This window comes from Stigmatopora argus, chromosome 4 (assembly GCF_051989625.1).
Source record: "Stigmatopora argus isolate UIUO_Sarg chromosome 4, RoL_Sarg_1.0, whole genome shotgun sequence".
NCBI lineage: Eukaryota > Metazoa > Chordata > Actinopteri > Syngnathiformes > Syngnathidae > Stigmatopora > Stigmatopora argus.
The window spans coordinates 13373930-13394788 of NC_135390.1; the positions used below are offsets into that span (position 1 = coordinate 13373930).

General features: G+C 46.2%; 2 protein-coding genes across 5 annotated transcripts; both read right to left on the reverse strand.

Annotated features, from left to right (window-relative positions):
- Positions 1–13: 13 nt before the first annotated feature.
- pigv (phosphatidylinositol glycan anchor biosynthesis, class V) lies at positions 14–3054 on the reverse strand. The gene is made up of 3 exons (XM_077598624.1): positions 2835–3054; positions 1501–2667; positions 14–1366 (listed from the first exon to the last, which is right to left on the reverse strand). Exons 1-3 carry the CDS (start codon positions 2895–2897, stop codon positions 1079–1081), a joined length of 1518 nt encoding a protein of 505 aa, XP_077454750.1. The 5' UTR covers positions 2898–3054; the 3' UTR covers positions 14–1078.
- An 814-nt stretch (positions 3055–3868) lies between these two features.
- Positions 3869–20592, reverse strand: arid1aa (AT-rich interaction domain 1Aa). 4 transcript variants are annotated; one of them, XM_077597646.1, is made up of 20 exons: positions 19247–20592; positions 16077–16292; positions 15425–16006; positions 15241–15345; positions 14670–14910; positions 14208–14297; positions 13964–14134; positions 12896–13196; positions 12672–12817; positions 12498–12583; positions 12153–12362; positions 11869–12073; positions 11596–11731; positions 11330–11499; positions 11060–11237; positions 10487–10612; positions 8933–9029; positions 7971–8817; positions 7725–7855; positions 3869–7019 (listed from the first exon to the last, which is right to left on the reverse strand). In XM_077597646.1, exons 1-20 carry the CDS (start codon positions 20162–20164, stop codon positions 5190–5192), a joined length of 6786 nt encoding a protein of 2261 aa, XP_077453772.1. In that variant the 5' UTR covers positions 20165–20592; the 3' UTR covers positions 3869–5189. The 4 variants fall into 4 exon arrangements, with proteins under 4 accessions (XP_077453772.1, XP_077453773.1, XP_077453770.1 ...); XM_077597647.1 differs by having other exon boundaries at positions 15250–15345; positions 19247–20591; XM_077597644.1 differs by having other exon boundaries at positions 11596–11749; positions 19247–20591.
- Positions 20593–20859: the final 267 nt, after the last annotated feature.

Genomic DNA, 20859 nt, shown 5'->3' on the forward strand with positions numbered 1-20859 from the left:
AAAACTAAAGACAGCGTGTTGAACAGTCCATTTTACTGCTTCTTAATAACAAAACAAAAGCACCTTATTTCTATATTTTATCAGCAAAGAGAGGTTTGAATGCATGGAGTGTATTTTTGGTAACTGGAGGTAGAGGTAAAAAAAACAAAAGATATAGCACGACAAAAATTCATAGGGGCAGAGATAAAAAACAAACATTTTTAGAGAACACATGCAATTAAATGCCACATATTGAACTCATTCAGAAATAAACCCAATTGTTCAAAATACTACAGTAATCCCTCGAATATCGCGGATAATGTAGACTAAACATGGCTGCGATAATCAAAATCAGGATCACCCCTATTATTACTATCATACTATACATGTCACGTTAACATTGGCTGCCATTGACGATGATAGACGTCCAATCCTGTCATCGGCAATAGCACAGAAAGAGATCAACGCAAATATGACACACATTTAATCACTTGCAGGAGTGAGAAAATGCATATACGTACATACCCCAGAGTCAATCACCAATAGTAATAAAACAGACACAATAATAAATTAAACATTCAAATTTCATCGCAACATTGCTCAAGTGTGCTTTACAAAAACACCATTACTAAGATATACCAATGAAAATATCTCACTGTTTGAGATGGACATGATAATCAATTCATCAGATAATTTAGTTGTTTATCATCTGTGCAACAACTAGTTGATTAATCAGTTTCAGCAAAACTGAGTGTACTAATGGGATACAACCAGCCTACTAGTTTTCTTTAGTGACCTACATAATCACTAATCTCCAAGTAGTACAAAATCTCAGAACATCCATTGCACAAAAACCTTTCAAAAATATCATTTCCTGGTCAATTAAGAAAATGTTGCCCCATATCCATCCCTGGTTTCATAAAGATGTCAAGCAAAAGTTCTTCCTAGAACCAAAATGAGGCAAAACCATTGCTCGGTTTATTTTATGTTGTTTTCATGACGCCAAAAATCCCAAATTGTTCTGTTTGATTGTGTCTCTGTGGATTATTCAAATTAGTAGTCCCAAAAACAATATAGCAATCTTAATTCATAAATTCCATCAAGTCCATGGTAGAGAGTTACAATGCATCGCCAGTCCCAGGAGCCAATATGAGAGGAAGTATCCCAAGATGCTTTGTGTGGTGGGAGAGCACATTTTAATGTATGGTATCAGTGCAACGACAGGATTTGGAGGGGTGTGCTTGCATCCATTTTTGTCAGGAGTCTTCGACGGAATGTTGGGTGTCGACGTTTTGCGTCGGTGGAGAAGTGGTTCGTTAAGGAGGAGCAGATGAGCGCTGATCCAGAAGGGGACAGGGGTGGACGAGGCCATGAATCTAGTTAGAACCTGGGAACAGACCACATGAAGCATAGGTGATGCTGTTTCCATTATTGTTCCTACACTATAAACTGTTCATAGAATACTACATTTGGCGAATGCAAGCCGCCATGTGCTGAGGTATTACTGTTCTATTTTCTTACCTGCACGTGCATGCACAAGGTTCCAAACACCAGTAGGACAGTCGAATGAACAACATATACAAACACTCTGGGGTTTAAAAAACCCGGTATGGGTTTGTCAAGGCTTTTCTTTGAATCTGCCACCCAAAGTCCAAGTCTGAAACACAAATCTGGGTTTGCTCGGAAATAAGCATGGGCGGCCATTACGCCCAAAGTGGCCATGGGTAGAGCGAGAAGGAAGTTTGGAATTTGTTTCAGTTCAAAGTAACGGAGGAAGCCCGCGTTCCAGTACACATCCTGGATGTGGGAATACATTATGGGGAGAGGTCTCATGCACCAGAGAGGGGGAGGACTATTTTCATCTGCAATCCGGTAGCCCTTTTGCTCAGCCAAGGAGATAAGAGCGAGCGGGATGCGCTCCAAAGAAGACGTGGGTGTACAGAAAGTTCTGTATCCGTAGTACTGAAATGCACAGAAGGGAAGGGCGATGGCTGCGGTTCCCAGCAGCGAGGTGAGCAGGAGGCGTACGACCACCCAAACGTAATGCAAGAACTTCCTGTGGCCTTTGGATATCGAACGGTATAACCGGATTTGGGAGATGGCATACACTGATGGAAGATACAGAAGGAAGCCTATATTCACCAGGCCGTTGGATCGCGCCGCAGTTGCCGTACTCAGCGCCAGGCAGGCTCGAAAGGTCAGTCCTTTTTCCAGGAGAAACAGCCCCCCAAAGGTGAGTGCGGCAAACAGGCTTTCCGAGTAGCCCGCCGTCATGAAAACGTTGGCGGGCGTGATGCAGTACAGCAAACTGGAAAGCAGGGCCAGACGCCGATCTTGCATTACCACTCGGCTGAGGGCGTGCAAGGCCACGACGCTCAGCAGGAAGAGGGTACTATTTCCCAGGACGACCGCCAACAACAAACGGCCCCGCAGGCTCAACTGGCCGCCCAGGGGCCACAGCAGTGTGTCCGCCAGGCCCCGCAGAATGATGGGGTAAAGGGGGAAAAAAGCAAAGTTGTGCTCGTAGAGGTATCCTCTCTCGGCGATCAGGAGGAAATGTTCGGCGTCCCAGTGGCCGAGACCACCGAATAGCCACTCCACTGCAGGGTCCAAGTACAGAGGGTCTTCTGTCCGTGGGGGCCTGAACGCCTCAGCATCGTGGTCAGGGATGGCCGCGTTCAAGAGAGCCTGATGGGATAAATTCACGCGTCATCAAAATAAATTGATATATAAAACGTGAAATAGCAAGCACTTGGGTCAGTCTATGGATACTGTCAATTCTTCTCCATTTGGCTAGTGGGCGAGTTAACAAAGTAGATGTGGCTTACTGACAACAATAACGTGCAGTGGCCTACCTGCAAACACAATGAGGCAGCTCTAGTGAAGGTAGCGAACCGCAGCACAGCTCTGTAGTCCATCACAGTCGGCGAAGGAAAGGACAAAAGCTTGTTTTAATCAGCCGGTGCATTGTCAGAGACTATGAACGCGAGACTTTTCGCATTTGATGTGAAATACTGCTAGTACGCAAAGAAGGCAGCCATATATGTTTATCAATCGACTTCCGGTATTAGAGCTAATATCGCATTCAAAATAAAAGGGCATGGATATTAGACAGCTACATAGACAGGAATGTGTTGCGTATGGAGCTGGTTGGTTTCTCCCATAGACACGTCAGTGGGCCCGCCATGTTGGACGTGGCAGAACTGATGCTTGAATACAGCAAATGGAAAAATACTCAATGTTTATGACTCAAATTCACGCTCAGATATTCTGGAAACAGGCACCACAAACACACATTTGGGACGTTTGGGGATCATATCATATAAATTGATTGGTCATTCGGTGGCTACCCCAGCAGGTGGCGCTCTGTACCAGATCCAGGACGCAAGAAGTCATGTGTTGTGATTTAAAAAAATAAAAAGGTTTTAGGGTCATGATGACACAAACTCCACAGACGGCAACAATGTCATATTTAATCACAAATGTAAGATGTGTTATGCCAAAATTCCTTGATTTTTACATCAATATTTGAGTATGCGCTTTACGACCTTAGCACGCTAATGTGACACTTGGCATAACCGCGTGACATTTATTCGATAGGGAGAAAAATATTAAATCAAATTCAAGGCAGTCATATTTAATGGGCCACTACTTGCCAAGTATTGATTTGGGGTGAAGGAACGTAATTCATACCTAAAACTTAAACCAAAGGCAAGTAAGGTTTAAACTTGTCTGATGAATAGACAATTCCAGTAATTTATTACTTAATGTGGCATTTTGGGGGCGATCAAAAACTTATTTCTGGCGATGGAAACGCTTCTTCATCGCATACTTTAAACTCTGCTCAGCCACTATGTGAATTGGAAAATAAAGAGAAGACAAAACATCAAACAGCTTAGGAAGATTTAATGTACATTTATTCTTACCACGTGGAACATATAGTATAAAGATTTCATACTGAATAAATGATATTCATTGAGCCAAAAAAGGGAGAAGGGGGAATTTACATGTCTTAGCTACATAGTCTGAAATACAAATATGAAGAATCCATGACAGAAGAAAAATTGTCAAATGTGTACTTCATCTAGTATGTGTTGTACCAGGAAACAACAGGTCAGAGCCGTGTCTGTTGCACTACTACAGAGCTGTGGGGAGACCAGAGGAGCGGGTCTAATCGGCAGGGAGGAGACATCGCAGTCAGCCTCCATCCCTGGTCGATAATACATGTGAAAATAGTGACACAGACAGACAGACACAGAAAGAAGTGTAATGTACAACATTATATATATATACACCACAGCAAAGCTGTATTTGAAGTTGAAAACCAGTCCTAAGAGGTGATTTCTTTTCATAAGGGTATTCATACAATCAAGGGATAAGAGGAGGTAAGGGTGTTCTTGATACTTTGGGGAAGAAAGCCATTTTTTTTGTTTACCACCAAGCTATGATGACCTCCAAACTCTAGTCGCACCGCATTCGCCGCTTAACGCGTGAAACACAACGCTGTCACTCAAAGAGCAGTACGGTACAGAAAATGTCCTACAATCTACTGCACACTGCACAGGCCTCCCCGGTAAAAAGGTGTCTATGGACAGCGTTCGGCTGGCTGCCTGGCGGTAATCCATCTACAGCAACTAGAACCCACCCGTAGGCCACTTTCAGTCTCCTTCACCCCTGAACATCGATCGACCAGTTACAGACTCATTGGGCCTTCTCTAAGGGGAGCGCTTTAGAGCACGCTGCGTCTCCCAAACTCACTGTAAACGAGACAGCAACTTTGGTTACAGTTTTTGTTTTTTCAGCTATTTATTTATTATTATGATTCATTATTATTTCATCTTTATTAAAAATTATCCCCACCCCCGAGTGCAGAACAGCTAGCTCCCCAAATGTGGCGGCACTCTGCTCTCCAGTTGGCATTTCTTTTCGCAGAGTCTCTGGCTTCCTTTTCTCTGGTTGTGAAATCCAGCACACAGCTCTGTGATGACAGTCTGGGAGCAAGGATGGAAATCTGCAATCTGAAGATTTTCATAAATAAGAGTCACTTTGAAACATTCCTTGCCCCGTTACACACAAGCCTGGATACCAAAGGAAAGGGTTGGGGGGGGGGGGGGGGGAGAAGAAGAAGAAGAAGAAGAAAGCGGCGACCCAAGCCCCGTTCCCCATCCGCCGGCCTACCAGACACGAGGAGCCACGGCTCCCTACGGCTGTCAGGACTGGCCAATCAAAAAGAGTACGTCACAGATAACATGAGAGACCAGCGAGTTCATGAGGGGGCTCACGGAAAGGTCAAGGAGCCGGGACTCGTGTAGCGTGAACTCGGAGTGGTTCTCTTCCACCTTGGCCAACGCGTGCAGTGCCCGGGCGGCCCGCCTCATCATGTCCTGACTGGAGGGCTCAAAGTGCATCCCCTGTAGGTGTACGAAAGAACTCTGGCTCTGCTGGAACTGGGTGGCCGCCAGACTATCTTCCAGGAAGCCCAACAAGTTGCCCACGCTTCCTTTCTGAACGGCGATGGCCCGTGCGGCCATGGTGTCACCCTGGGCCAGATTGGCCAGGAGAACCACGGCCATCTCCCTGCAAACCGCCACCTTCCTCTCTCCGACCAGTCGCACGAGATTCCCGTAGAGCTTCTCCAGTCGGGCAAAGGGCGGCGTGGCCAGGATGAGGTCCACGTTGTTGTCTTGGATGCTTAGCTTGCTCAGCGTCTCCAGGACCAATCTCTGAGGGGACAAAGCACTGTGTGGGCCCAAGGTGGGGAAGGGATCCTGGGCTTCGGCTGAGGGGCAAACCGCCCAGTGGAGAAGACCATCCAACAGAGGCAGGCAGATGCTTTCAGGGTAGATGGAAAGATCCAGTTGGCCCGAGATGTTGGCCAATGTGACCAGTGTGTTTTCCCTCAGGAGCTCCAAGCAGTCCCACCACCATTCGTCCCTCTGGCCGGCCCCCTCCTCCGTATCCTCGTCTTTCTCGTAGGTGAGCGGAGCCTGTTTGCGCTCGGGGTGCCGGTGGTGGAGCAGGATCAGGCGACCCAGCAGTAGCAGCAGGCCCGGATGCTTCGACATTTCGTGGTCGTTGCCCGGGACGAAAGAGAGGCTGCGGATGATGTTGGAAATGCACACGCAGCGGCGGGCTAAAGAATCCTGCCAGTTCGCCAGTGAGACCAGCGGCCCCTCGTCTTTACTGTGAGGCTCGTCCTCCAGGATGGCGTTGACCTGACGCGTCAAAACGCTAACGACGGGGGGAACGGGTCTGTTGTTCTCTTGGCAACCTGTCTCAGATTTGTTCTCCTCCTCGCTCACGGGGGCGGGTCCCTCTTCCGAAACGGTCTCTTTCCCCGAGGAGGGCATCTGCTTCGACCCGTCTTCCTCCTCGTTCTTTCTCTCTTCCGTTGGGAAATGAAAATCAATAAAATCCTCTCGGATTCGTCTTTTCAGCACACTTTGGGGCACGGGTATCCTTTGTCGGCGTGTTAAAAAGTCTTTGCGGGGCTCAAAGTGTGTCTGAATGTGCTCTGTCGAGTCGCCTCCGCCAGTACTCCAGTGAAGTAATCCACTGTCAAACTCTTGGAGTTTGCCGTGATTGTTGGCCTGCGAGGAAGCAAAGGGTTCTCTCTTTCGTACCACCTTGACAGGAAACCTGTCAAACTTGCTGCCCTGTTTGGGTCTGTCCCGGCTCGCCGAAAAGCCCAATGAATCGGCTCGATCGGATGAGGGTCCCTTGCATTGTCTGTCCTCGTCCCCGGACTTCTCTTCTCCTTCCCGTGACTCTGAACAATCTTGATGCTCCTCCTCCTGTTTTATATGAGGTGACCTTTCAGTGTCTTGTTCTTCCTCGTCCACGTCATCGTCATCCTCCAGGTCGGCGCCTTCTGGATGCGGTTCCTCCTCTTCTGTGTCGTCCGCGATTTGCTTCAATCCATCGGGATCGAGTAGCGTCCTCTGGCCGGGGTCTCCCACCTCATATTCTCGCAGAATGCCAAAGATCTCAATGAGGCAGCGTCTGAAATACTCAACCACCAACTCTAGTAGGCCAGGCAACTAATGTATGGGAGAGATTAAAAAATAAAAATAAAATAAAAAATATTAGATTGAATCACCACACACAGTCAGTCACTTGTACAAGCATTGGCCGGCAAGTTCAATTTCTTTGTTTTTGCTGAAGACATTTGGTTTTCAACTATAAAGATGAATATGACCCAAACAGTTTATGTTGTGCGGTTGTGTTAAAGAACCCTGAAAAAAATGACCCTTTCTTTGAACCCACGTACTATTTAAGCGAGGAAACGTATTGGAATATGTGACTAATGAGTGTTTTCTATTCTAACCCAAACCCAATAGAAAAATGCATTTTACCTCTCGAAAATAGAAACAAACAAGACCTTCAGTAAAGACCACAAGCAGGATTTCTGATGATGGATTTAACAATCTGGTGAAGTCAAAGGGTTCAGTTATTGCATGTTAGGGTTATGCTACCAAATATGAAATGTTATTCACTCCAGGGTAATATCTGCCCTACTACTTTTGCTCATGGGTTCTAAGAAAAGGCTATCTTATGTTGTTTAAAATATCTAAATTTAAAAGGCACAAAATAAAAGCGCAATTCTGAACTTATTTGCCATATTCCTTTTTTGTTTTTTAATCTGAAACCCAAGTCTTCAATATACACGAGAACCAAAGCAATTGAACCTGCTGTTCCAATACATTTGGAGGTCAACATTTATGACAAAGAACACAAAGCCTCACCGTATTGAGATCAAAGGTAGAAACACTGCCGTCATCATAAAGGAGAATGTTGATTGTATCTAAGGCCCAGGTACTTTCAGCCAAAAGACCGGATTTTAAAGACATCATGACTCTCCAGGCTTCTGGGGTTCCTATGTTTGAAAACAAACAGAATAGAACAATCTTAGACTGAGAATCACTCCTAGACACTGAGACCACATCAAAGACAGACGGACGGCTGGCGGCAGTCTGGCCGACGAGACTCACCGATGTCTTTCATGGTGAGTCTGCGACGCGGTTTGAGGACGGGATGGGACGCTTCCACGGAGCCCATGGGGAAAGGCATGTCTCGTCTTATTAAAGGTGACTGCGCTGCAGAGGGCACTATGTGTGACGCAGGCACGGGAGGGCCGGCCTTTTGCATTTTCATCACTCCGTGCATGTAGGGGGATTTACTCGGCGAAGTCCGACTCTCCATGGGGCGGGGCATGGAGGCTGGGCTGTTAACTTGTGGAATGTGGTTCTGCACGCCCTGCGGAGGCTGGTAGTTGGACTGCACAGAACGAGGCATGGGTTGACCTGGCCCAGCCGGACCGTAGGGAGGCTGCCTCGGGCCCATCTGGCCGCCCCACTGGCCGTCGTGATTCATGCGCTGTTCTGATGACATCATCTCTTCAGAGCGGTTCAAGCCGGGGTAACCCGGCCCTTGGGGTGGGCCCGTGGGGCCGCCCTGCCTGCTGTGGTAATTCTGATAGTTCATGTCCCGGGGTCCCTGCCACATGCCTCCTTGAGGACCTTCCGGGCCCGACTGCATCATCTGCGGGGGCATGGAAGCTTGAGCGTTGGGACCGCCGCTCGCTCCCTGCATCCGCTCTCGGGCAAAAGAAAAGGGAAACTGATTGCCCGGACCAGGGGGTCGACGCTCAGGACCCGGGTAGGGTCCGCTGCCGCTGTATTGATTGTACGGCTCTTGCTGTCCCGGAGAGGCTGCCGGGACACCGCCTTGCTGTTGCTGCTGTGGGGGCGGTGGTTGTCCACCAGGGAAAGGCCCACCGTATTCGACCTCGTGTCGTTTTGACGGGGGGTAGCCTCCTTCCACGGGACGCTTGTAGCCCTAAATGTGATCAATGTGATTGTGTGAGACGGTGATTGCAACCTACTACTAATAATAATATCTAGTATAAAAAGGTAGAGGAATATTTCTTGTTCTCAGTGAGGTGGATGGATACCTGCGGTTGGAGGGGGTACATTCCAGGTTGTTGATTAGGGTAAGAGCCAGTAGAGGGCGTTCCCTGTCCAGGATACTGATTACCATAGGAATCATGTCTGCAACGTGACATTGTTGAAGTCAGCTTGGCCATTGAAATATACAAGTGTGACAATTTCAAAGTCAGGAGTGCATGATTTCTTTTCATAGTTGAAGCCAAACATTCCAGAGTAGACTAACTAAACACTAAACAACTTTGTACTAATGGTAGATGAATCACGCATAACATTGACTAAATAATTTTTAACCACAGATATGTATATCTAAATGGCACTTTAATTTAATTTAAAAAATAGAAAATGTATTAGCCAGACAAAGTTATAAGGTTTTTAGCCGGCCGACATGTTTCAATTTATATATATTTTTATTTCCTTTGTTAATGTCATCACTGAAAATTCTGTTAATATATAATTATAGCATTAGGGTCACACTGCATTGGGTTTTATTTCCCATCTAATTTATTACATCTGACTTTGGCTAGATGTGACTTCTTGAGTTTTGATGATTCTCATTTTACTGTTACAAGAAAGACAAATCCTAGTACTTGCTAAAAGGACACTTTGTTTAGGTTTTGCCCCGCTTCAATCGACACGGTAATATGTGCCCTAACCAGGCCAGCACAGAAAAGTGAAGTGAAACTCTCCCCATTTTACTTTTTTGCATCACAGGCACATATGCAACGAGAAATAGTTAAGTATTATTGTAAAAGGGTGTATATTCTGAAGAGACAGTATTGGTATGGCTTAGCAGCTAATTGCTCCTGCTTTCTATTCCGAAAAGCAAACTTCTGTTGTGAAAGCTCATATGAAACTAGAAGCCAACCCCCTGCACTTATGCAAGGTAGTTTCAGAATCCCTCAGTCCTGTTCGACTGTGTCATTCTGTTCGTCGCAGGCACTGCGTGCATTTCCGCATATCATTTTTGTGTCACACGCTTGGTGATTTTGGCATGCAAGTTAGTAAAAACATTCTCATGGGTCGTTTCATTCTTCAAACAGTGTGTAAAACAAGCTCTGTGGGTGAGGTTTTTTAACATTGAAAATGGTTAGGTAGGCATATATTCTTTTATAATTTGATAATTTGACAGCAGTTGTTTGTTTTTAAAACCACCACTATATCAGTTGTCCGAGATAGAGGGACAAAGTGCCTTTAGAGAACAAGGCTAACAGATCATAGGAGTAAATTGTTTGAAAATCAAGTTTCCTTGGACCCTACATTACACATATTTTCAATTTATTTCCCAAAGTTATTTCTATTTCCAATTCACCAGCCTTCTGGATTCATTCTTCATGTTATGAGACCATTATTAATGTAGTCAATAAATGTGTGCTATACAAAAATACAACAACAAAAATATGACTTTTCCTTTAAATATACTTCATTCTACTAAAAATATCTCCATTTAAATGAAGTTTTATATTTTTAATAACGTGGCCTCGGTGATTGGGACATTTTTTCGTTTTAAATAAAGAATTGTACAATGTTGCTCCCGAGATAAAAAGATTGAGTGAACCAACCGTGGCTGCTGTGGTGGGAAGCGATTTGGCGAATACATCCCGGTGTCGGCATTGGCAGGCATCATAGAGTTTGGCGGAGGAGCACCAGAAACCATGTTGCCTTCTGGACCCATTCCTGACTCAGACCTGGGGAGAGAACATAATCATCATTAAAAACCAGTACTTTTAGAACACGATGATCCTTTTTTCACTATCCCAGAATAGACAAGAGTGAACATAAACAACGAAAAATCCACAAACCTCAATTGTTATCAGTATTTGTCCACAAAAAAAAAACCAAAAACAAAGTCCTAATAAAACTATTGTTTTGGAGCTTTAACTTATTCATTCAAATCTTGACAATAAAAGCAAAATGAGATGCACATTTTCATCTGTGGGACTTTTTCAAAGCAGTACAACAAGTCAATGGATAATAAAAGTGTGCAAAGAAAGCGGACGGACCTCTTTGTCAACTTAAGACAGAATATTAATTACATATCTTTCCCTGACCCACAAAGGAAATTAGCCTGGAGGTATTATTAACTGGATTTAATGACCTTTGAAATTCTAAATACCATTCACAAAATTTCTTACCTCCTGTCATAGCTTGGTCCATAAGGATACGGTTGTCTGGGTCCCATTGGCATTGTGCCCATGGCACCGGGTGGTCCTCGATTGAATGGCGGCTGCTGCTGCTGTTGTGACGGTTGCTGTTGGTGGTCGCCCACCCCGCTGTTAGGGCCCTGGTTAGCAGGAAGAAACTGCTCCCCAACTAAAGGTAAAGTCAGAATGAAAGCCCGTTTAGTGCAACTTAAGTAAGCAGTTGATCAGGGAAGCATTTTACGAGCTATTCAATGTGCCCACCCTTTCTCATGTTGCTAAAGGGGTCTTTGTTGGGTTCATAGGGGCCCATGCGCCCCTGCATGTCTGGGGTACTCATAGCAGACTGATAGGCAGAGTTGGGTGTCATGTTTTTACGTGGATAAGCGGGGTCGCTTCCCTCAGAAAAGGGGTCCTGCAGGTTGACATTGCTTCTAGGAGAGGCATGGAGCAAAAAAAAACATGGGAGTACATTGAGCAATGAGTTATGTCCATTTCAGTTGTTGCAAAACTGTTAGGAAATAGGTTACCTTGAGCCCGGTGGCATGGTGGGCATTTGGCTATGAGGAGTGGAGGCTGGGGTCGGAGGTTTTAAGTCTCCACCCTCGGCCATGGAGCTGCTCGTCGACTGGGGAGTCTGAGGGCCCTGCAAAGAGCCTGACCCAGCTGTGGAGCAGAGGGACGCTTCAGTTTGAAAGTAGAGAAGCAGACAGATGTGGCACATGAATTTGTTGACATGAACACGTAGGGGAATTATTTGAATTTTCAGACGGAAAATGCACGAGTACGGGTGTAGGACTAACCTGGCGAGGGGGGCTGGACCTTTGCAGTTTGATTCTTCTTGTTATCTGTAAAAATCTCTGGAGGAGGGTCTTCGCCACGCTCGATTTTGCACTCAAAGGCGTACAAACACTGGATGTACTGTTTTTTCAAAGAACTGGCAGCACTGCTAGATGTACCCACGTTCAGGGATGTGGCCAAATCTCGCCATTTCTTGTTTTTACTCACCTGAGAAAGACATTGGTTTGCAGTTGGTGAGCGTGACATGAGATTACATTCAATTGGCGAGATGGATGCTCAGGACTACCTGTGCCATGCCTCCAATTTCTTTCACGGACATATAGAGGCGGAAAAGGTCGAGGGGTTTGCGTCCCACAGCAGGCAAGTTGGTCATTCCCATAGCTTTCTCCTCAATGAAAGCCAAATAACGATCCACCCACATCTTTCTTTCAGGTTCAGGTCCTAACTCATACAGACGTGTTATCATTTCGTTGGTTGTCGTGGAGGAATTTGCCTTCTGTTTTGTTGGAAAGAAGGGGAAACCTTGCTTAGTACATTACTTTTTCCCCTCCCCAAACCAAAACTCACTTGTTACCAATGACGGCCATCAGTGGCAGTGAATGAGTTCTATTAGTAACAAGTGTAACTTTACCTTTGATTTGGTCTCTTGCTTGGGTGTTCCACTTCCATCTACTTTGTTATTCATCTTATTGTTCATCTCAGGACTGGGAGCCATGCCTAGAAATGTCAAAGTAAGGAAACGTTCATTGAATGCAATGCTGACGACAAGGGCTAAATAAAATTGAAATCAATGTGTAAAGCATACCGCTCGAGTTGTTGGCCATATTGGGCCCCATTGGATATGGTGATCCACCTTGAGTGTTCATCATTCCAGGCATGTTGTTCATAGGAGGACCATAAGGAGGGCCAGAGCCCATCATGCCCGGGGGCATGTTAGGATAGCCAGACATCCTGAATGCGGAAGAACAAATCTGAGTGTCTGTCTGGTTTGGCACAAGTGTCCAAAGTCAAGCTCGATAACCAACCAACCTGTTGTGCAATGAGTTAGAGGCAGGATGCTGCATGGCTGCGGGATCCTGGGCTTTTCTGTTCATGCCTGGAGGGGGACACATCGTTGAACTAACCTGGGAGGGAATGTTGCCCATGTTAGGGCCCATGTTCGGACCAATGCCGGGGCCGTAAGGGCGTGCTCCCATTTGATTTGGTGGCATCCTTCCTGGGGGCATGCCAGCATATGGTTGTCCCCCACCTTGTCCTGCCATTGGCCCCATACCCGTCCCAGGGTAGTTGGAATTAGGCATATTGCCATAGCCGGGTTGGCGCGGATAACCTAAAGCAAATATGATCAAATATGAGTAATCACTAGAACACAACCGTGGGCAAAACCTATATTTTGAAAATCAAACTACCAAAAAAAAAGACATCATAATAATTTTGGCTGTGTGAGTCGTGCTGTTCTTTCTAGTGTGCTAGCAGTGAAAGCTACGTTCCCCAAGCAACAAGCCTTCGTCACAGGCTGAGCTCTACTGACAGGAGGCACTGCTACGTCAGCTGACTTTCTGCTACATGGCTATTAATAGCAGCAACAGAGTTAAGAGGGAGAGAGAGCAGCGATAGCTTGCTTGCTATGCTGCGCCTGTGTGTTGAAGGGATGGAGCCAATATCTTTTATAATAGGAAAAGCACAAATAAACCTCAAAATTGTACTTAAGTCTGGACAAACATATATTAAATGTCTCTTAACAACCAGATTTTTTTTTATAAAGGCGGGTGAATTTAGTTGGATCTTATTTTAGGGGAAGCGATCATCTTTGGTCATTAAAAGAAGAGAACAATAATAAAACAGGAAAGACCTGGTGTCCACATAGGTGGACATCACATTTTGGGCCATGGTTATTAATACTTGGTAAATAAGCGTGCTCTACATGACTCAAAATGTGATGTCCACAAAACTAATTGAATGACAATGAGACAAAAAATGCACTCCATTTATGGCCACCAATAAGACTTAAGTTGTGTTGTTGTTTTTCCACAGTATTTAAATAACAAGCCAATAAAGGGTTAAAAAGAATAAAAATAAAAAGGTACTCATACACACCCTGGGGTCCATATTGTCCTCCCTGTTGTCCATAACCAACCATGGAGTTATTTTGTTGATATGGACCCATCCCAGGATGCATTTGTCCACCTGAGGACTGACGTGGTGACAATGCAGAGGCTGACTGGGGCGAACCATAAGGGGGCATTTGAGGGTTTCTCTGCATGAAGCCTATAATGAAAGAGATGAAGCTTGTTGAGAGAAAGCTAAACACAATTGTACTTCACTAAAATCGACATCATACCTCTGTCCGGGGCCAAAGGAGATTGGCTCATACCAGGGTGAAGGCTACCGTCTGACTGCACACTTGATGGTCTTGGGGGCATTTGATTGCCTAAAAGAAAAAGAATTTAAGTTGGGTCAGCATGCATTTGGTTAACAATTTGTGGCATTTAAAGCAAAGTTCCAACTAACATGGCACCCTCTATCTTCACACAATTTAAAAGGGTTAAGAAATCAAAACAGTCACATATGGATTTTTAAAAAATAGTACTGTCATAAGGTTGCAGTAACACAAGATTGGCATTGCCGTTTTACTTCAGATTTCAATATAAGTGGACATAATTAGAACAGCATAAAAATATTAAGCTGGCATAGAGTAGCTAGGTTTCATGGGAATGGTTCAAAAAATGTTTTTACCTACATGATCCCATATGAATTACAACTATGGAAAGATTTATAACAAATTCTAAAGAGGTTAATCCACCTGGCATGTTGGCAGGCGACAGCGGTCCAGCACGAGGCGTACTAGCACTAGCTGGGGAGCCCGTTGGGGAAGGCGATGGTCCTCGGATGCCCGGCAGGTGAGGGGAGGTGTGGGGCGAGAAGGGCGATTGAGCCGGGTTGCTCTGCTCACCCTGGCTACTCGAAACACCCGGCGTACTAACTCCGGGACTCAGGGCACCGTCTGTACCAGTCGGGAGGTCGTCAATGGATCCCGACAGGTCCTAAAAAAGTCGTTAGAATACATTTTGATGAAAACAGCATAAAGCTTCTCCTGTATAGTAACCCAAGTACTAAATTTGCCTTCACTAGTCACTCTAGTTGATAAATTCTAAAAAAAAAAAAAAAAGGATGTATAAAACAAAACTAAAAAACTAAAAACTTACTAAAAATACAGTTTTGGGATTACAGACTCATAGTAAAGATTCTAATAAGTTTGTTACTTGCCTTAGTTATGAGGTAGTTAAATGTTCAAATGAATGAAACCTATATTTTGTGTGGACAAACGCTAAGATGACTGCAAATGGGAAAAGAATTCGAACTTTGATGCATACATGACTGACCGGAAGGCTGGAGGGACGGCCCTGACTGTCCTCGGGACCACCTTTTTGCTGTGAAGATGGTGCAGCATTGGACTGAAATGAATCTTGGGGTAGTTCCTAAAAAAGAACACAGTGTGGGTGATGCTTGTCAACTAAACATGGACTAACAGACTGTGTCCCGCTCTGAAAACGGCACCTGTTGTTGTGGAGGAGGAAACCGTTGGTAAGGTGACTGCTGTGCTTGCTGCTGAGGATTCTGTGGATATGCTCCCGGCTGGCTTTGTGGGTGTTGTGGTGTCTGCGACTGTTGTTGTTGCTGCTGTTGTTGCTGCTGCTGCGAAGATGGCTGTTGAGGAGGCTGCGTTGATGCAGGATAGTTGCTTTGTCCCTGCGACCCTGGGGGACCCTGGGAACTCGGCTGCTGGGAAGCCTGACCGCCCGGTCCCTGCTGCTGGTAAGGAGACTGGCCGGGCTGTGGGGCCGATGCTTGCGAATACGGCGGCTGAGACTGTGCGGGCCCTTGAAGCGGAACTTGGGATTGCGGAGGAATATGAGACTGCTGATAAGGGCTTCCTCCTTGGCCGTGAGGTGCCGACGTCGGAGGCTGGTGGGCTTGCCCCGCGTAAGGTGCTTGACCTCCTGGCTGTCCAGGTTGGGGCTGAGGGTAGGGGGTTTGATGCTGGCTTGGGTGGGGACCCTGACCAGGCTGACCGTAATATGGGCTCTGGCTCTGGGAAGCAGCATATCCTCCTGGTCCCTGTTGTCCATATGACCCCATCTATCACAAATGAAGGAAGCATTGTGAGCGCAACTTTAAACAACTGGAAAAATGAACACAATCAATATACCTGTGGACCGTAAGGCATCCCACTCATGCTTCCAGGAGTACGTCCTTGCATGCCAACTGGATATCGTTGTGGACCTGGGGGGCCATATCCCTGGCCAGGGTACCCTGGGCCTTGCTGCCCAGGGGGAGGTCCTTGCTGTGATTGCTGACCATAGGGGCTACTGGCACCATATGGTTGCCCTCTCATTTTCGCCATTGGGTCCATGGAACCAGGTGGCTAAGGCACACAAGAGCAGAATTAAATGGGCAAAAATGTGAAGTTTGGTCTAAACAAGACACCTTCTTGGTGAGCTGTACGTTTTTACCTGCCTTTATTCGATAATTAGTACAAACTTAATGTACTTCACCAAACACAGATGTCGTAAAAAGTATAATTAATTGACAATTGACAAATGCATTCTGCGCAAAATCAATACATTGAGCTGACGGTCTGAAAGTCTTACGCTACAGTTTGAATAGCGACAGATTCACTGAACTGTTTGACATGTGATGGAATAGCATTCGAATTTCCTGATTTCCACGACATGCAACTGTCCTAGATGGTTGAAAAAAAGAATAATTCTAAAACAACTTAAGTGGATCTCACTAACTAACTCACCTTTTTAAATAAATTCTTAGTGCCCCCCCCCCATCGATTTTAGTATAGTCATTTTATGAATAAACAGTGCTAAATATATCCACTTCTAAATAGGAGGCAGTCTGCCCAATTACAAACATTTCCCAGCTGTGCTTGCTGTTTTGAGTCTTGTCCAAGTTTTTTTTTAATCCCTGGAGAACGCCGTTTGGCTCCTGATGAATGACACCAGAAATTAAAGACGTATTTTCAAAAGAAAGCGGGAGTGAAAAGGAAACCAGCACAAACGGTCAATATTTTGATACATATTCCGCTTGTTTGGATATTTAAAATGCAACGGCTTCTTTTTCAAATTGGCCGTAATAGTACATGACAGCGAGAGAATTCCCAAATGTACCACAGGAAAAGCCTCATCAGCTTAACTACCTTTTTTGCAATTGGTATGCTTTGCCTGGCATTTTGCAGATGCTGCGTAATGAATTGAAATAAATAAAAGAAGCACATGGCTAATCTGCATAAGACAAACTCCCATGGTGGGTGAGAGATGGTGGACTGCCTTCTGATTGGCTTAAGGGGGGGATTGGGGGGAAATTCTTTGGAGTCAAACTTGTATGGCATGCCAGCCAGACGCAGCAGCTACATGTCATACACACACCTTTGCAGGCCAGGGTAGGATGTGGTTTATATTTTGCTGACAAAAACTGTACATTTAAAAATAGTCATGTGCATAATAAACCACTATTTTATAAAATGTCAGGATTACCTAAAGCACAAATGAAACCGTAAAAATTGAATAGACATTTGGATATCATAGCATTGTAGGCCTAGTTATAAGAAACAAACATTTTATTGTGGATATGCATATTGATCATAAACTTTGGGGTGACTTAGAAATGTTCTTGGTTTTCCCGAGTGCCTTTTCCCACTGAAAAATAATTCAAATAAGACGCTAATCAACACTACTAGGTCAACATAGTTAATATTAACATTAAAAAAGGAGTCGTGATTGACTCATGAACATTGTGTGCCTCGGCGGAAAATATGAAATTTTCTGGTGGACCCCAATCTTTTATTAGTGCAAATAGGCTGGACTGTACAGATGAGACAACAGAATTGGCACTCTGTATATCATCCAGTTTTTTGTTCATTTATTTGAGCAATTCTTCTGTTTAACTTTGTTTTCCCTTTCATCCCTCCACAACACTGCGGTGCCTTTTAACTCCCTAAAAGCAATTTAACAAAGCATTCAACCTAGGTTAACTGTACCTTTCTCTATTATTTCACCATGTCATGTTGACAATGTCATGTCGCCATTCACAGCGTTTGAATAGAGCACAAACAAGCCAATTTTATTTGGTAGGGAGCAGACGAAAGAACATATCAGTCTTGAAATTGGGGAGTAAAAAAAATTTAAAAATCTACTTAAGCACAACGTGGACGTATACTGTACGTTATTACGTCCCGCCAAGGCTCGATTACAAACTAACCCAAAACGATAGATTTAATTGACGATTTGGGAGCGTCTGGTAGCAGACGTCATCATCGCTGGATGATGTAGTATTTTATTTAAAGCCATCCGTGATCTGGACCATCCATTTGTGATGTTTGGGGAGGAAGAAAAAAAAAACAGAAGCCAGAAGGAGTGGCTGTGGAGCCTGTGATGACCCTGGGATGATGATTCAATGCTGCTCTTATCAGCAACTGTTGCCTTGCATCACATGTAATTATAAATGGCCATGAGCTGCGGCCGAGGAACCAATCAGATCTGAGCTCGCATGTCAACCCGAGACCAACTATCTCCTGTCTTTGACAGGCCGATTTTACCTCCACAATTCAAATCCCCGTTGCACGCTGCAATCTTGCAGCCACTCGCTTTGAGGTGGCCCGAGCTTTTGACCGTTTACGGGCAACGACACGCGTGTGCAACTCCCGCACTCCCAAAAGCCATCGCGTTGCAAACATTTGCGTCATTTTGGGTGGTATGTTACATAAAGTTGCAAGTTGATTTTTCTTTAAAGCTGCATGGTTAAAAAAAATACAAATAAAAAAAATAAACACGCACACAATCAAGCGCCCACTTATCCTACGGCGAGGTCGAGTCCTTAAAGCTTCGAGCCGAGAAAATTTACCAGACTAAATTACGCTTTATAAGCAACGAGTTACAGTACGTATATTGAAATCGTGTGATCGAATCGCCCCCCAAAAACGGTGGATATTTCTCAACGTGAAGCTTGGCGTGCGTGGCAATGCTAAGCGAAGCGTCGCCCCTCGATGTGCTTTTCTAGCTCGTTCTCCAAGTCGGGCCTTGGCGTCTCCGCCAAAGTCCACGACGTTGTCTACTTTCCCCCGACTTCCCCCCGTCACAACGCCGCACTCCCCCTGACTCTTTACATCGTCCAAAGCGACGGGAATAGCCATTTTATGTGGTTACACGGGCTGCTACGAAGGGAAAACACACGAGAGGCAGCCATTTTAGAGTCTTAGCGAACTAGTGTAGCAGACAATGGCTGGCCTACTACGTTGTCACTTGGTTAGGAGGAGGGAAGGAGAGGTTGCGGGAGAAAAAAGCACGTCAGGGTGATGAAATGTGATTTTACCTGGCTTCGAGCGAGCGCTTGGCCGGCGCTACCAGGGCTCATAGGCGACGGGTGATGGCTTCTTTGTTGCCAAGCCGGATTGCTGCCTCCATACTGAGCGCTAGCGCCTATGTCTGCTGCTCCTTTGCTAGCTCCCTCTTGGCCGGCGTAGTCGTTCGACGGGTAGTTGGGATAAGCCCGTGTGGAGCTCGGCGAAGTGAGCAGCTTATTGAGCGTCGGCGTGGACGTGGGTTGAGGGTTTCCCATGTTATATCTCTGGTTGTAAGATCCAGCCATGACGGCGGGTCCTCCCGCTGGTGTTGGCTGCTTAGCTGGCTGCCCCCCAGCAGTCGGCGCTTGGCTAGTGCGAGGCGAGTTCAGAGCGTACGCTTGGCCCGGGTACGGAGTCCTGTTGGGGAACGGGCTGTAATTGTTGAACTGGTGGTTGGGAAAGTCGTGCGAGTTGCCTTGGTAAGGGTCCATGATGTTGCCGGCCTGAACGACCGGAGCCACCGCCGCAGCAGCAGCAGCTGCCATGCCAGGGCTTTGTTGTCCGCCATGTTGATGAAAAGGGGCCCGACTGTAGTGCTGAGTGTATCCGTACGACGGTGGAGGGAAAGCGGGGTTGTGGTGGTGCACGATACCCGGGTGGTTGTTTCCCTCCGGTCCGACGGTGTCATTCTGGTTATTATTGGTAGCTCTGGGCGGGTTCCCATTGCCGTTCTTCATCTCGGGCTCCCCTCCTCCTCCTGCATTTCCAGCGTCGGCGCCGTCCTGCAGATCCCCCCGAGCCGGCGATTGGCCCTCCAAGCCGGGCTGCTTCTTGTCCGACTGCTTGTCCCCCGTCACCGTGTCCTCCTTAGGCTCTCGATCCGGCTTTTTCAGCTCAGACGGCGGGCTGGTGTTCAGAGTGGCGGCGCTAGCGACCTGAGCGGCCATGATATACCCCCCACCTCTCTCCCTCTCTCGGCGAGTCAGTCACAATCAAAAGCTAGCATGGAACATGAATAATTGTTTAGAACCATTTATCCCGCCGCCGGTTCATCCCCACCCGCCAACCGGAGCCAATCCGGCTGCCGCCCCTTAGCTTCCGTGAGTGGGCTAGCGAAACGAAGGGCGCTCCATACAATGCGCAGAAAAACGACAGAAATTGTAGTGGGAGTTGTGTTACTGAGCCCGGGTAGAGACAGGGAGAGAGCCCAACCAACACGAGGCTTCGTTAGATACAGCCATTTTACTGAGCCGAGCGGCGGACGGCAAAACGCGGACCGGATCGCACCCTGCGACAGAAACATGGACCGGATTCCCGACCTTTTCCTTCGCGGCATAGTAGTATTTTTCCTACCGCGCTAAAGCGCCTAACGTCCTACTACATTAGAATGTCCTACTAAATTCGAACTACTAGTATATACTGTAGTACTGCGAACTCATTGGCTACCACTGACACCGATCGGCGTCCAAGCCATTAGCACTGGCCTTGGCTGATCTTGAAATCATCATCATCATCTCCCGGCGCCATTGACGGCGACAGACGTCGAATCCGGTTGGGACTCGAATCGCCGTCCCAAGCGTCAATGGCAGCCAATGAGTTCATGCTCCCAACATAGATGAGAAATCTTTGTTGAAATGGGGGT